The sequence below is a fragment of the Staurois parvus genome, unplaced genomic scaffold (genome assembly GCF_062004578.1).
Source record: "Staurois parvus isolate SC_StPar_1 unplaced genomic scaffold, SC_StPar_1.0 ptg000149l, whole genome shotgun sequence".
NCBI classification, from domain to species: Eukaryota; Metazoa; Chordata; class Amphibia; order Anura; family Ranidae; genus Staurois; species Staurois parvus.
The window spans coordinates 794,946-811,457 of record NW_028317945.1 but is presented as its reverse complement, the minus strand read 5'-3'; the positions used below and the strand labels follow the sequence as shown (position 1 = coordinate 811,457).

Genomic DNA, 16,512 nt, shown 5'->3' with positions numbered 1-16,512 from the left:
AATACAAGGAGAGGAAATTAGGAGGTCTGGGATAACAAAAGGAGTGTGTAATCCCTGAGGGGATAATCAGCCACCAGAGGATACATCCGTTACTCCTAAAGGAAGGATCTCCCAATTTTACCAGCAAAAGTATATGTCCAGCAGGTTCCAGGGAAAGTGCACCGAAAGCGTGTATAGTGTGTATAGCCTAATTGCAGGCATCAAAGGAGGTGAGCGCACATCTTCACTATTTGAAGGATTCACAAAAGTCACAAATTGAAGAACAAGCAGCACCAAGTCAGTATATATAAACAATTGTTTATTCAATGGGACTATTATTTTGATGATATTTGGATTCATACTAATCACTATTATTTATGAGCATTTGGTTATGTTTATATATGGGGGATCATTTAAATGCGTTTTAGTTGAGGGTTACTAGTTGGTTCACTATTTTTATTATATTAAATGAGGGTATTATGAATATAAATGAAATTGAGGGTAAGTACATATAGTAGTAAGTAGTAATATAATAGTAAGTACATCATGTCACTAATAGATGATTTATGAGCACTTGGCAATATATTTTTTTTAGAGGAGTATTTCATGTGGAATTATTTTGATATTTATTGGGAGGAGATTGATTAGCTGAAATTATCTATTTAAATATTCTTTGGTATGTATACACTTTTATTAGTTATTTGTATCATAATTTGAATTAATTTAATGGTAATAATTTAATTATTATTTATTGAGAAGTATTTAGGAGCGCAACATATATTTGCAGATATTTCCAACACAGTTGTAGTTATGTGTTTCATGTTTGCGATCCTCTAGTAATTATCACACCTGTGGCTCGCAAGTCACTCTGATTCACCTATACCTGTTGAAAGGTCAGGTCCCACCCTTTCGAGTGAAGACACACTCTGCCAGGAGCGTGGGAGCATCTTGGGCAATCCACCATCAGGCATCAGTGGCTCAGGTATGCAAGACCACTACATGGTCTTCTATTCAAACATTCACAAGGTTCTACCAGGTAGATGTTAGGTCTGCAGAAGATTCTGCCTTTGGCCACAGTATTTTATGGAGAGCTGAGTAGGTCCTGAGGGATTATTGACAGTGGCAATCACTTTCCCCTCAAATGTCTTTGATTTAGAACATCCCACAGTCATGAATAGCCTGCTGTGTGTCCAATAATGTATGATAAAGTGAAATCCATTTATTGGCGTACATCACGGGACACAGAGGTCCCATCCCTCTTTCTGGAATTTCATTGCTTGCTACAAAAACTGAAGTACTTCCTGTGTAGGAGGGGTTATATAGAGGAGGACCTCCTCTCTGATTGCTCAGCTAGTGACCATTCACTTTTAGGTGGCAGATAACCCACATAGTCATGAATAGTCTGCTCTGTGTCCTGTGATGTACTCCAAACAATGGATTTTCCAGGAAAGTATATAGAAAAAAAAAAATACAGTTTTTTTTCCCATTCAGCCCGAATGAACAAAACTGAGCCATGTATGGCCATCTTTAGAAGTATTAAAACCAGGATTAGCGTAAATCCGGGCAACTGGCAGCCCCCATTTTTCTCCAATTACAGGTTTGCTTGAATAAACCATAAACCAATGGAAAATCTTTAGACCATCACACCTGGCCATATGTTTGCATGTTCTATCTAAAAGTAAACTAAAAAAAACACACTATTAATTGGAAAAATAGTTGTATGATCTCAATCATGAAACAGAACACAGGAACTCATTTGTTTATTTTATTTCCAAAATAAGTATTTCTCTGTAACACAAGTCAGAGGTCCAGTTCAATTTTCACATCCATTTTACTCTGGTATGGTGTCAGTAGTGGAATCACTTCCTCCTTCAGAAACTTCACAACCTGCAACAATAAGAAGTCAGAAACAGACATTCAGTTTTTAATTGTTCACCTCCATGTGTGCCAAGAACTTTGCTATGTGTATTTTTCAGGATCTGCAGGTTAGTATTGTGCGACATCAAAGGGCTGGGGTTCTAAATGTAGGCCACATCTTATGGGTGTTCTCTAAAACAATAACACTGTATGCAATCATGTTTTTGATAACTAAAGTTGGGCAATTCAAGCTGAGTATATGCTAAAAAACCCCCAGCATAAGTACTAGTGACCCTTAGTGAAAACTGCTTATTAAGCTGGCAACTGGAAAGTTATATAAGTATATCTAAACTTTTCTTGTACTCCATGTAGCCTCCCTGTGAGTCAGCTAAAGAACCAGTCATCACGTTAAAAAGGATCGATTACAAGTCTTGGAAGTTGGCTGGCTCAAGTTCAACTTTCATTGGAAAATGTATGATTTGCATTTAACTTCAGCTGTCTATCTGTGGATCTACTGCCTCTTAGAACACGGGGCTTTTTGTGAAGGTAACTGCTGCTTATTTTTTTTTTATCATGTGCTTGGACTGAATGGCCCAGGTTTGTGACAAGTTAAAGTAACTGCACTCATACCTGAAATGTTTTTAAAAGCAGAACTACAACTAAATGCATAATACAGGGTTTTAGGTAATGTAGAGAAAAAAGGATTTAGGTATACAATGGATTGTACCTCCTGAGGATCAGCTAAATAAATTTTTAACAGTATGACATACCTGAAGAGTTAAAATAAACTTGCTATACTAATAAATAATATAATAAAATGGCTATACGGAGTCCATAAACAGTACTGACTCACTTGGAAGTTTCCATTTTAAATTTTGAACACATGCAACAAAAGTAGATATTAACCCAATTTGGCTACAAAGGTGGAAATACACTTTAACCTTCCTCTTGTGTTAGGGTCGGCACCGACCCGTTTTTAGGTTTTAAATGCATAAAATAACCATATAAATTTGTTTATTGCATCAAGGCTTTATGACTTTGTCAGGAACCTCTATTTCAACAAAATAAAAAAACAAAAAATTGTTTTCACTAAATTATAAAATGCTCAAGTTGAAATTATGACCTTTGTGTTGTTAGGGTCGGTTTCGACCCAGTTATAAAAATAAGATTATAAAGCAATAATTAGAGCCAAAACTGAAATCATAAGTTCACTGTCAACCAGCACACTGACAGCCAGCTCCTCTCCCAATCATGTGAGCTTTAGGGGATTCTCATTTTGACTTGCAGAGTGCACATCTCCAATTTGTAGCATGCAAAAATGAGAAGATTTTCATTGAGCCAAGTTCTGGATAATATTTTTGGTGAAAATGAGGGAGATGACACAGAGGAGCATAGTGATTTGGATGAGCAGGTTTCTGAGGAGGAAGACAATGTGGAGTATCATCCAGAACACACACACACACATCTGATGAGTCTGATGAGGAGGCCACCGGTGCTGAAGCTGCTCCCGCTGAAATATTCAAGTCCAAAAATGGTAAGATCTGTTGGAGCTCAGTACCTCCTGATGTACATGGCAGGGCAGTTGCTGCAAATGTCATCAAAATGACCCCTGGAATCACAAGGTTTGCTGTGATGAGAGTCAGTGACATCAAGACATGTTTTGAGCTATTTATGCCATTGTCACTAAAAAGAGTCATCATTGCTATGACCAACCTTGAAGGAAAAAAAGTCCATGGCAGCATGTAGAAAGACATTGATGAGGAATACCTGGATGCCTATATTGGTGTTCTTCTTCTTGCAGGAGTGTACAGATCCTGCAATGAGGCCACTGATAGTCTGTGGGACGCATCGACAGGCAGAAATATTTTCCGGGCAACAATGTCACTTCAGACCTTTCAAATTATATCAAGAGTCCTCAGATTTGACAACAGAGATACCAGAGCAATATCTGACAAGCTTGCCCCCATCAGGGATGTCTGGGAGAGATGGGTGCAGCTCCTTCCACTGATGTTCAACCCTGGGGGCCAGAGGTGACAGTGGATGAACATCTTGTCCCTTTCCGAGGAAAATGCCCCTTCCGGCAATACATACCCAGTAAGCCAGGGAAGTACGGCATAAAAAAAAAGGGCAGCCTGTGATGCCAAACCAGCTATGCCTGGAATCTACAGATTTACACAGGCAAAGGTGCAAAGGCATCCCTGAGAAAAACCAAGGAAAACGTGTGGTCCTCGATAGGACTACTGGACTGCAGGGTCACAATATCACTTGTGACAATTTGTTTTACCAGCTATGATCTTGGACAAGAACTTCTCAGGAGGAAACTTACCATGGTTGGCACAGTGAAGAAAAATAAACCTGAGCTGCCTGCTGAAATCTTGCAGGTGAAGGACAGGGCTGCACTGTCCACGAAGTTTGCTTTTACAGACACCACCACTGTTGTCTCATATTGTCCAAAAAAACCCGGAATGTGATACTTATGTCTACTCTTCACAAAGTTGCAGCTGTGTCATCAGGAAGTGACAAAAAGCCCACAATTATCCTCGACTATAACAAAAACAAAGGAGGAGTAGACAACCTGGACAAGCTGACTGCCACCTACACTTGCCAGCAAATGACCAGGAGATGGCCAATGCTTGTGTTTTACAACATCCTTGATGTGTCTGCGTATAATGCATTTGTGTTTTGGACCCACATCCACCACGGATGGAACTCAACCAAAAATAACAAGCTGAGAATGTTTCTTGAGGAGCTGGGAAATTCCCTTGTCAAGCCACACATTGAGCGATGGGAACGGGTGCCCCGAGACCCAGATGCTGCAGTCTTGGTCAGACAGCTGCATCACCTAGCACTTTGTCCACGCCAGCATCCTCCTCAGCCAGCCCTGCCTCAACATCATCCACCACAGCCACAACCACAACCCCACTCAGGCCACCTGATTCTAAAAGAAAGAGGTGTCAGGTCTGTCCAAGCAGTAAGGACAGAAAGACAAATGTACTGTGCTTCAACTGCAACAAATATCTCTGCAAAGAACACACTAAAAGTGTCACTTTTTGCCACACATGCATCTAAACACGCACACACGCACACACATACATGTTCTTGCACACAGACTTTTACTCTGATTTTGTTTTTCATTAGTGTTGGAACAAGTAATTGATTTCTATTGGTTTGATTTGCTTGATTGGTTGTTGTTTGTTTGACCTTGCAAATCTATATTTGGTTATATTTATGATATATATATATATGTATGTATATATATACAGTCATGGCCGAAATTGTTGGCACCCTTGATATTTCTCCAGGAAATCATGTATTTCTCACGAAACGTATTGCATTAACACATGTTTTGCTATACACATGTTTATTCCCTTTGTGTGTATTGGGACAAAACAAAAAAAGGGAGGAAAGAAAGCAAATTCGACATAATGTCACACAAACCTCCAAAAATGGGCTGGACAAAAGTATTGGCACCCTTTCACAACTGCGGATAAATAAGAATGTTACAAGCATGTGATGCTCCTGTAAACTCACCTGGGGCAAGTAACAGGTGTGGGCAATATAGAAATCACACCTGAAAGCAGATAAAAAGGAGAGACGTTCACTTAACCTTTGCATTGTGTGTCTGTCTGTGCCACACTAAGCATGGACAACAGAAAGAGGAGACGAGAACTGTCTGAGGACCTGAGAACCAAAATTGTGGCAAAATATCAACAATCTCAAGGTTACAAGTCCATCTCCAGAGAACTAGATTTGCCTTTGTCCACAGTGCGCAACATTATCAAGAAGTTTGCAACCCATGGCACTGTAGCTAATCTCCCTGGTCGTGGACGGATGAGGAAAATTGATGAAAGATTGCAACGCAGAATAGTCCGGATGGTGGATAAGCAGCCCCAAACATGTTCCAAAGACATTCAAGCTGTCCTGCAGGCTCAGGGAGCATCAGTGTCAGCGCGAACTATCCGTCGACATTTAAATGAAATGAAACGCTATGGCAGGAGACCCAGGAGGACCCCACTGCTGACACAGAGACATAAAAAAGCAAGACTACAGTTTGCCAAAATGTACTTGAGTAAGCCAAAAGCCTTCTGGGAAAACGTCTTGTGGACAGATGAGACCAAGATAGAGCTTTTCGGTAAAGCACATCATTCTACTGTTTACCGAAAACGGAATGAGGCCTACAAAGAACAAAACACAGTACCTACGGTAAAATATGGTGGAGGTTCAATGATGTTTTGGGGTTGTTTTGCTGCCTCTGGCACTGGGTGCCTTGACTGTGTGCAAGGCATCATGAAATCTGAGGATTACCAAAGGATTTTGGGTCGCACTGTAGGGCCCAGTGTCAGAAAGCTGGGTTTGCGTCCAAGATCCTGGGTCTTCCAGCAGGACAATGACCCCAAACATACGTCAAAAAGCACTCAGAAATGGATGGCAAAGAAGCGCTGGAGAGTTCTGAAGTGGCCAGCAATGAGCCCAGATCTAAATCCCATTGAACACCTGTGGAGAGATCTTAAAATTGCTGTTGGGAAAAGGTGTCCTTCCAATAAGAGAGACCTGGAGCTGTTTGCAAAGGAAGAGTGGTCCAAAATTCCGGGTGAGAGGTGTCAGAAGCTTATTGATGGTTATAGGAAGCGACTGATTTCAGTTATGTTTTCCAAAGGGTGTGCAACCAAATATTAAGTTAAGGGTGCCAATACTTTTGTCCAGCCCATTTTTGGGGTTTTGTGTGACATTATGTCATATTTGCTTTTCTGCCTCTGTTTTATATTTGTTCCAATACATACAAAGGGAATAAACATGTGTATAGCAAAACATGTGTTAATGCAATACCTTTTTTGTGTGAAATACTTGATTTTCAGGAAAAATATCAAGGGTGCCAACAATTTCGGCCATGACTGTATATATATATATATATATATATATATATATGTTCTGTTTTTCATTTTGTGTTTGTACTAAAGTTCTATTGCTGAAGAAAAGAGACTTTTATGCCTTTTTGAAGTAATTATATATATGGGTCGAAACTCACCCGTAACACCATAGATGTTACTATAGTTAATAATATTAAAATGAGAAAATAAACAAAACAAATTTATTTCAGAGATGTGTTCTAAATCCCCTCAGTAATAGTCAGGTGACATAACAACCTTTTATTTATTTATATGATTCTCTTGAGGTTCATTTTACATTGTTTTTTAATTGAAATCGAGGGGTATACTGACAAAAAAAAGGCCCAGAGGCCCACACCAAAATTATTAAAAACAATATTTTCATGGATAAGGAAGCCTAACAAGGTAACCAAGATATGAGAAACAAATTGGATTATAGATAACTGTTTTTAGTATATTTTACAGCTGATTTAAGACACGGGTCAAAACCGACCCGTTAACATAAGAGATGGTAACAGGAAACTAACACAAGAGGAAGGTTAAGCTAAAAGCAGATCTCTGTAATAATGACCTGCAGTTTATTGCATTCTAATGTCTAGGTTAGCGCTAACTGCAAAGATAAAGATGGAAGGGGAGAGGGGGTATAATGTATTGCATCCCCCTATGCATATTAAAATGTGTTTAACGATAACCTGTATTCTGGCACCAGGCTAATGGATTGGAGCAAAAAGGGAGTAAAAGTGAGATCCCCATTTCCAGGATTAGCTGTACCAGTTCCACCTCCCTGCTTCAGCGTACTCAGACTATGAAACATCACCATCACAGTGCAGGATTATTTTATGTTTATTCAGACATACCCCCACAATACAAAACTGTTATAATTAGACAGATCAAATCATAAAGCAGGATGGGTAATTTCTGCACATCTCTGGGATGCATTCCATATGCTCCATGCACTTGGTCATGTGAAATCAATATCAAAAGGGGCAGCACAGTAGCTAGGTGGTTAGCACTTCTGCCTAGCAGCACTAGGGTTATTGGTTCATATCCCAACCATGGTACTATCTGCCTGGAATTTGCATGTTCTCCCTGTGCCTGCGTGGGTTTCCTCCGGGTAGTTCAGTTTTCTCCCACACGCCAAAGACATGGTGGGAAGTTATTTGGCTGCTGTCTAAATTGGCCCTAGCATGTGTATGTATGAATGTGAGTTAGGGACCTTAGATTGAAAGTTCCTTGAAGGCAGGGAATTATGTGAATGTACAATATATATGTAAAGTGCTGTGTAAATTTACAGCTCTATACAAGTACCTAAAATAAATACCACACTATACTGTTTTATAAACTTTGGCTGTACAGTACCGTCGAGTCATCAGCTGTTTGAGCATAAAGTAATCTGTTGTCATGTTGCAGACAGGTCATTATTACTAGGTGGTAGCATCACCTTTTAAGATCTTTGCACCTGGTTAACCTATAAAATATGCAGTGGGAAAAATAACAATTTGATCCACTGTAGATTTTGTAAGTTTGCCCAATTACAAAGAAATTAAGGGTCTATAACAGGGGTCTTGAATTTCCTTCCAGCAGAGGTTCAAATCTCGTTTGCGATATAACAGATCACAGTCCCCCGGTAGATTATGATCTTTAGTGTAGCTTTCACACTGTAGTCAGCGCAGTGCCCCTTAACACAACACAGTGCCCCTTAATGTAACACAATGCCTCCTAACACAACACAGCGCCCCTAACAAAACACAACGCCCTAACACAACACAACACCCTTAACACAACACAACACCCTTAACACAACGCCCTAACAACCCCTAAAAAAACACTTTTAATGCAAGCCTTGTCCTGTACAGTCCTATGGTACCTTAGGCAAGGCAGAGCCACCAACCGTTTTGTGGTGTCCTCTCCTGGGCCTCTGGCCCGCCACCGGTGTCATCCTCATGATGGGCGGGGTGTGGGGGGGGGGCAGGAGCTGCCTAGGTTGTTGTGTTGGCAGGTGGGAGATTGCCTGGCCTGCTGGTGTGGGGCGGTGGTGATGACGTGGCTGCAGTCTGGACGGGACCGTAGTCCGCCATTTAGTGTCCACTGGTCTATAATTTTTTACCATAGGTGTATTTTAAATGATGGGACAGAATATCAACCAGAAAACACAATACAAATGTTATAAATTGAGTTGCATTTCAGTGAGTAAAATAAATATTCAATCCCCTACCACCCAACAATAATTCTCGCTCCCACAGACTGGCTTTGTGCTCATGTGGTACACAGATTAAAGGTGCTCCTAACAACAACTCGTTATGTGTATAAAAGACACCTGTCCACAAACCTCATGGGCAAGACCAAAGAGCTGTCAAAGGATGTCAGGGACAGGATTGTAGACACACAGGGCTGGAATGAGCTACAAGACCTTCAGCTTGGTGAAAAGGAGACAACTGTTGGAATGATTATTTGCAAATGGAAGAAGTACAAAATAACCAATCACCCTCGATCTGGAGCTCCATGCAAGATTTTGCTTCATGGGGTAAAGATGATGATGCAAAAAGTGAGGGATCAGCCCAGGACTACATGGGAGGAACTTGTGAATGATTATCAAGGCAGTTGGGAACAGTCACCAAACTATTGGTAACATAATACGCCGCCATGGATTGACACCCTGCAGCGTCTGCAAGGTCGCCCTCCTCAACAAGCACATGGCCTGTCTGAAGTTTGCCAATGAATATCTAAATGATTCATAGAAGGATTAGGAGAAAGTGTTGTGGTCAGTTGAGACCAAAATTGAGCTCTTTGGCATTAACTCAACTCGCCGTGTTTGGAGGAAGAAAAAGGCTGACTATGACCCTAAGAACACCATCCTTACAGTCAAGCATGGAGGTGGAAACATTATGCTTTGGGGCTGTTTCTCTGCTAAAGGTACAGGCCTGACTTTGCCACATTGAAGGGCCAATGGACAAGGCCATGTTTTGTAAAATCTTGGATGAGAACTTTCTTCCCTCAGCCAGAACACTTAGGATGGGTTGTGGATGAGTCTTCCAGCATGACAATGAGCCAAAACATACCGCCAAGGCAACAAAGGAGTGTCTCAAGAAGAAGCACATTAAGGTCATGGAGTGACCTAGCCAGTCTCCACACCTTAATCCTATAGAAAATTTATGGAGGTCCCTGAAACTTCGAGTTGCCAAGCGACAGCCAAGAAACCTCAAGAATTTAGAGATCTGTAAAGAAGAGTGGACCTCCTGAGATATGTGCAAGAAAGGTCTTACCTCTGTGCTTGCCAACAAGGGTTTCTCTATCAAGTACTAAGTCATGTTTTTCTTGGGGATCAAAAACTTATTTTACGCACTAAATGGCAACTCAATTTATAACATTTGTATCATGTGTTTTTTCTGGATTTTGGGGTGATATTCTATCTCCATCATTTAAAATACACCTATGAAAAAATTATATACCCTTAATTTCTTTGCAAGTGGGAAAAATTACAAAATCTGCAGGGGATCAAATAGTTTATTTTCCGTACTGTATAGGGGTTGCATCCTCTTCTAAAAAAAATTGGTTGCTGGATGACTGACATGTGGGAGTTCACAGAAGGTTCTTTTCTGACATTTCAGTGGAAGAAAGGAATAGTTCAGGCTGTACTGATCCCACGGAGTCACCAGGTCATCAACTGCTAAGAACCACTTTAATGTACGAACAGGAGACTGCTTTACAGATCTGAGAAACAGATGCCTGATGCCGAAAAGCCCATGAAGCACTAACTGATCTAGTAGAGTGCGCTTTGAATGGGGAAGGGAGAACCATGCCCTTGAGGTAAAAAGTTTAAATGATGAGGCAGCCCATAGATGATTCGATTTCCCCATCAACACAGTCAGTATAGATGGGGGAATCCCTACTGCAGCACTACTGTGTTCTGCCGGTGAGGGTGCGGGGAGCCTTTGCAGACGAAAGAACACAATGAATACTGCTAGTGTCTATAGCCGCTGGCAGTAAATGCCTGTAAGAAAAATCAAACAGGCTGGTTGTACAAAAGTCAATCGATGGATCAACTTGGGTACAATTAGCCTGCCCATACATGGATCGACATAAGTCTGGTCCCTGCTGAACCGACCGAATTTCGATCCACGTATGGCCAGCTTAATAATATGTGAATGAAAACGGAAACATTTAGATGCTACACAGTCAGACTGATGGAAAGGGGTTGTAGCTGAGTGTTGTTTACTATTGAAGTAGCTGTGAACCTTAGTAACTATAAAATCATTTAGTGAATAAAAACTTAAGCCTATCATCACTCAATACTTGTGTTTTTTTTTTAAACTAGCATTAACTTTCTGCAGCTTCAGAAGCTACAGCTTCCACAGCAATGCACGGACCTGGCGGTGGGCATGTCCACTGTGGGGGAATGTACGTCATTACAAGAAATGGCATTGCTACTAAGCTTCTGCATTTCCATGGCAATGAAACACAATCAGACCCTGCGGCATAACGGCACTTCCCCTGGGAAGGGAATGCACAGTCAGTCAAGGCGGGAGCGATGGGTGGGGGAAGCAGCGGTTTACTGATGAAAGAAGATGCAGGTGCTCTGTGCTCTTGTATAGCATGCCTGTATCTTCAGCGGGATGACACAAGACGTAAAACTGACCATGCTTGCATGGACCGGCTGCCATGCTTACCATAGTCCGTTTACTTGTAGGGGCTGCATAGGCAGGATCAACCACATACAACAGAGTATTGGCAGGCAGAAATATAATAGTGACATGACAAATCATATTTAACTAAATTAAAAGAGCCAGTGCAATTTTTTTTAGGTTTACAAATACTGTGATTACACACATTTTATGGATAGAAAATCATGTGTAGTGGACTAATATAAATAATGGTTGTAAACAGGTAAACCTTTTGTGTTTTGTTTATACGAAGGCAGATTATATTTGCTTACACACTGTAACAGAGTTTATTTAGCACTTGCACAAAGTTAGTCACTGTATAACTTATTTTGACTAGCAGGTAGTTGTTGTTTAGAATTTCCCCTCTGCAATTCAAAAATTGGTCAATTATAATTCCTATTTTTACAGGCACATCCTTTTGAATGGATTAGGGCACTTTAAGAGCCACACTTATCTTAAATTACCATAGTGCATAGTTGAGTCGCTTAAAGGATAAGTTCACCTTTTTGACAAAAATTATAAATGCACATTTTTTTGCTGGTAAAAATAATGTACATTATTTTTGTCTGCAGGAGCCTGGAAAACATTGCACAAGGGATCAGTAGATCGCTGATGCCATGCAGGTCTCCTGCAGACCTGTCAGAATATCTGCTTGCCATACAGGATGTACGACAGGAGGCTGTGGAGCACCATGGTAGTTCATTGAAAACTACAAGCCAACAGCTGCTAAAGCTGCAGGGACTTGTAGGCACTCTGTGAATGAGTGACGTGGCCGTGTGGGCAAAGCCCCGCCCAGCGGTGCTGTTTTCAAATCTGACAGATAGTACGGGGAAAAGTTTCCCTGTACTATCTGTCAGAGGGAGGGGAGCAGCGGGAGCAGCTGCAGCTATGGGAACATGTAACATGTTCCCAAAGGTGAACTTATCCTTTAACCTTGTTTCCACGTCCTATACACGAAAACATAGGAACTGGGGAAAATTAAAATATGGCAGCAGGTGGTCTGGCCTGATGAGTCAAAATTTGGAATATTTGATTGTCACAAAAGGCAGTTTGATCACAAAAGGAGGGTATTATTATTATTATACAGGATTTATATAGCACCAACAGTTTGCGCAGCGCTTTAAAATATAAGGAAGACAGTAAAATTACAATACTTTTCAGTACAGAAGGAATGTGAGGGCCCTGCTCGTGAAGCTTACAATCTAAAGGAAGGGGGAGATGATACAACAGGTGATAGCTGCGGGGGATGATCTGGTGGAGGTGATTCAACTACAGTTCTTAGGTGGAGGTGGGGTAGGCTTCCCTGAAAAAGTGAGTTTTCAAAGATCGCCTAAAGGCAGACAGGGTGGGGGCTGACCGGACATGCTGTGGTAGGAAGTTCTAGAGGATGGGAGAATCTCTGGAGAAGTCGTGGAGGAGAGCGTTCGAGGAGGTGATGAGGGAGCCAGAGGGGAAGATATCTGTGGATGAGGTCGGTGATGTAGCTAGGGGCAGTGTTTTGGATGGCTTTGTAAGCTGTAGTTAGTATTTTGAATTTTATACGTTGGGTGATTGGAAGCCAGTGAAGGGATTGGCAGAGAGGGGCAGCAGTTGCTGATCAGTTGGTAAGGTGTATGAGTCTAGCAGCAGCATTCATAATAGACTGAAGGGGGGATAGCCTGTGTAACGGTAGACCAGTGAGGAAGGAGTTGCAGTAATTGAGGCGGGATATAACCAAGGCGTGGATAAGTTGTTTTGTGGTGTCATTGGTCAGAAAGGGGCAGATTTTGGAAATGTTCCGGAGGTTGAGGTGGCCGGATTTAGCCAGTGAGTGGATGTCGGGCACAAAGCAGAGGTCAGAGTCTAGGATTACGCCTAGCATGGCATGAGGGGAAGGAATAAATGGTTATGCTGTTGATCTTAATGGTAAAGTTGTGAGTGGGGATCGGGGAGGAGGAAATATTACAAGCTCAGTTTTTAAAAAATTGAGTTTGAGGTAGTGATGTGACATCCATGCTGATATGCCGCTTAGTAGGTTTGTGATACGTGAGGAGATTGAGAGGGTGAGCTGGGGAGTGGAAAGGTAGATCTGGGTGTCATCAGCATAGAGGTGGTATTGGAAGTCATGGGAGGTTATCAGTTGGCCCAGGGAGGAGGTATAGAGAGAGAAAAGGAGGGGCCCAAGAACAGAACCTTGGAGTACTCCAACAGAAAGAGGAAGAGGAGCAGAGGAGTTATATGTGACACTGAAAGTGCGCTGAGAAAGGTAAAAGGAGAACCAGGAGAGAGCAGAGTTACGGAGGCCGATGGAGTGGAGTTTACTGAGGAGGAGCAGTGGTCGACTGTGTCAAAGGCAGCGGAAAGGTCAAGGAGTATGAGTATGGAGTAATGGCAGTTGGTTTTAGCAGTTAGTAGGTCATTAGTGAGTTTTAGTAGGGCAGTTTCTGTGGAAAGTGGTGGGCGGAAGCCAAACTGTTGGAGATCAAGAAGGTTGTTGTCAGTGAGGTAGCAGTTCATACGGTTGTTAACAAGGCGCTCGAGAAGTTTGGAGGCAATCGGGAACAGGGAGATGGGTCTGAAGTTATTCAAACAGGTGGGGTCCAGCGAGTGTTTTTTGAAAATGGGGGTAACCAGTGCATGTTTGAGTGGGGAGGGAAAGGTGCCCATGGACAGTGAGAGGTTGAAGATGTGGCTTAGAGAGTTTAGGATAGAGCAGGAAGGAGGCTGCAACAGTCGTGAGGGGACAGGATCCAGGGGACAGGTGGTGAAGTGGGCCTTGGAAAGGAGATCAGTAACTTCCTTGGAGGCAACAGGGTCGAAGGAGGAGAGTGTAGAGTTTGGTGTTGGGCCTGGTATGTTGTTTAGAGGAGGAAGCTTGACACTGGAGATCTCATCACGAATTGTGTCGATCTTCTTCTTGAAGTGACTGGCAACCTCCTGTGCAGTAAGTAAGTTGGTGGGTGGAGGCAGTGGGGGGTTGAGTAAAGAATTAAGGGTAGAGAAGAGTTGATGAGGATTGGATGAGAGGGTCTTGATGAGAGTGTTATAGTAGGTTTGCTTAGCAGCATGGAGGCTGGAGTTGTATTTAAGAAGAGCGGATTTGTAGAGGGTAAAGTCTTTCAAGGATTTAGTTTTATGCCATGCTCGCTCAAGAGTGCGGCTGCGTCTCTTGAGACTTCTGGTGTCATCTGTTTGCCAGGGTTGAGACAGATGAGGCCTGGTTCTGCGTGTAGAAAGAGGAGCAAGAGCGTCCAGGGAGGATGATAGAAAGTTGTTGTAGGCAGATGTGGCCAGCTCTGGGCAGGACGGGTGGTGGAGGTTTCTACAGGTGACGGTTTGCAGGTTGGAGGCATGGTGGGTAGGAGGCAGGGAGAGTGTGAAGCTGATAAAGTTGTGATCAGAGAGAGGAAAAGGGGTGTTAGAGAGGTTACAAGGAGTGCATAGGTGGGTGAATACAAGGTCAAGGGTGTTGCCATTGAAGTGGGTGGTGGATTGTGACCATTTTGTTAGGTTAAAAGAGGAAGTTAGGTTGAGTATTTGAGAGGTGGCAGGGGTGTGAGCATTGACTGGGATGTTAAAGTCGCCAAGGATGATGGCAGGCACCTCAGAGGAAAGTACGGTAGCCATGCTGAAAAGTCATCGAGAAAGCGTGAAACTGGGCCTGGGGTCCAGTAGATGACTGCGATCCTCAGACAAATGGGAGAAAAGAGACAAATACAGTGCACTTCGAAAGAACAGGGGGACAGAGATGGGGGGGGGGTGCGCAGGAAGAACCAGAGGAAGCCGCCATGGGAGAGTGCAGCTGAGGAGACAGAGTCAGAATCCTGGAGCCAGGTTTCAGTAATAGCAAGAAGGTTGAGGGAGTGGGAGAGGAAGAGGTTATTGATAGTAGAGAGTTTGTTAGAGGCTGAGCGGGCATTCCAGAGGGCAACTAGGAGGGAGGGGTTGGTGCATGGAAGCAAGGGAATTGAGATGAGAGAGTGAAGGTTGCGGCCAGAGAGGGGAGGCTGCTGCTTCTGTGGGTTGGAGTTTGATGGTGGAGGGCCAGAATTTGGGGCAATGTCTCCAGAAGTTAGTAGTAGTAGGAGGGTAAGGGAGGTGAGGTGGGAGCTGTCATGGAAATTTTGTATTGTTGGTCGAACTTTAAATGTGTCATGTATTCGTGTTATTCATATGTCTCTCGTGTGGCTTAATTAAAGCTCTGAAGGCTGCAATTGGGCCATGCGCATGTACAATGTATGTATTACAGTACTCAGCTTGGTAATGGATGAGATGGCAGATCTGCGCTTATAGACCGGCGTGTATACCACCACGGCATTCCATGCGAATGCCGCTGTCAGTAGACCGTGGGCCTGTATCCACATATCAGCAGCATGGTACCACGTGGGCTTCATAACGCAATGCGCAAGCGGTGTGAACTCCACGTGTAGGCTTATGCATATCTTACAACCCATTACCAACTTGAAACTGTATCTGGGATGGATGTGTTTTAATAAAGATCGTATCGGGCCCATCCAGGTACAGACTGATATTTTTAGAGAGTGCTTGTACAGAGAATGTACATACCAATAGAAGATAGTAGGACAGGAAATATGACCTCAGATGGCTCATAGGGGGGAAGGGGAGGAAGTCTGCTGACCTCAGAAGGTTCATGGGGGAGGACCAGTGATAGATAATAGCAAAGGCTATGCTCCAATTGGAATGTACATCCTCTGTATAAGCAATCCCCATTGTATTGTTCGGTGGGAGGGATTGACTTTATTCATGTGGGGGGCATGTGTGTATTCTTAATAAAACAGAGAGCTGAGCCTAAAATCAGCCCCTTATGTGGATTGCAACCAGCCTTAGAGTGTCGTGTGATCATTCTAGGGTAACGGAGCTCCATCACCCACAAATTCAACAGAACCAAAGTATTTGGATGGGCAGGAATCGTGTAGTTTGGCTGCAGTCGTGGTAAGCGAGATTCGCACAGCTTTATGGGGGATTTCTGCGCATCCAACTGCGAGTACTCACGGTAAGGAGAAATTCGTTAAAGCGAATTTCCAAGACAGAGCGAGATTTATATGAGGGCAAGTGCCGCAGTGCTTTTGAAGCGGTGACATTATGTGGACCAAGAGAGAGCAGGAGATAAGTGCAGTGATATTGAGAGG

General features: G+C 42.8%; 1 protein-coding gene and 1 pseudogene across 2 annotated transcripts in view; one reads left to right on the top strand and one right to left on the bottom strand.

Annotated features, from left to right (window-relative positions):
* Positions 1-1,730: 1,730 nt before the first annotated feature.
* Positions 1,731-16,512, bottom strand: part of ADSL (adenylosuccinate lyase) — a 307,415-nt gene continuing 292,633 nt past the window's right edge. For both annotated transcript variants that reach the window (XM_089674217.1, XM_089674218.1), the window contains one exon: positions 1,731-1,866. In XM_089674217.1, the coding sequence (XP_089530343.1) occupies positions 1,780-1,866 (87 nt within the window). In that variant the 3' untranslated portion in view covers positions 1,731-1,779. The remainder of the gene's footprint in view (positions 1,867-16,512) is intronic.
* On the top strand, positions 3,146-3,870 carry LOC149464639 (uncharacterized; annotated as a pseudogene).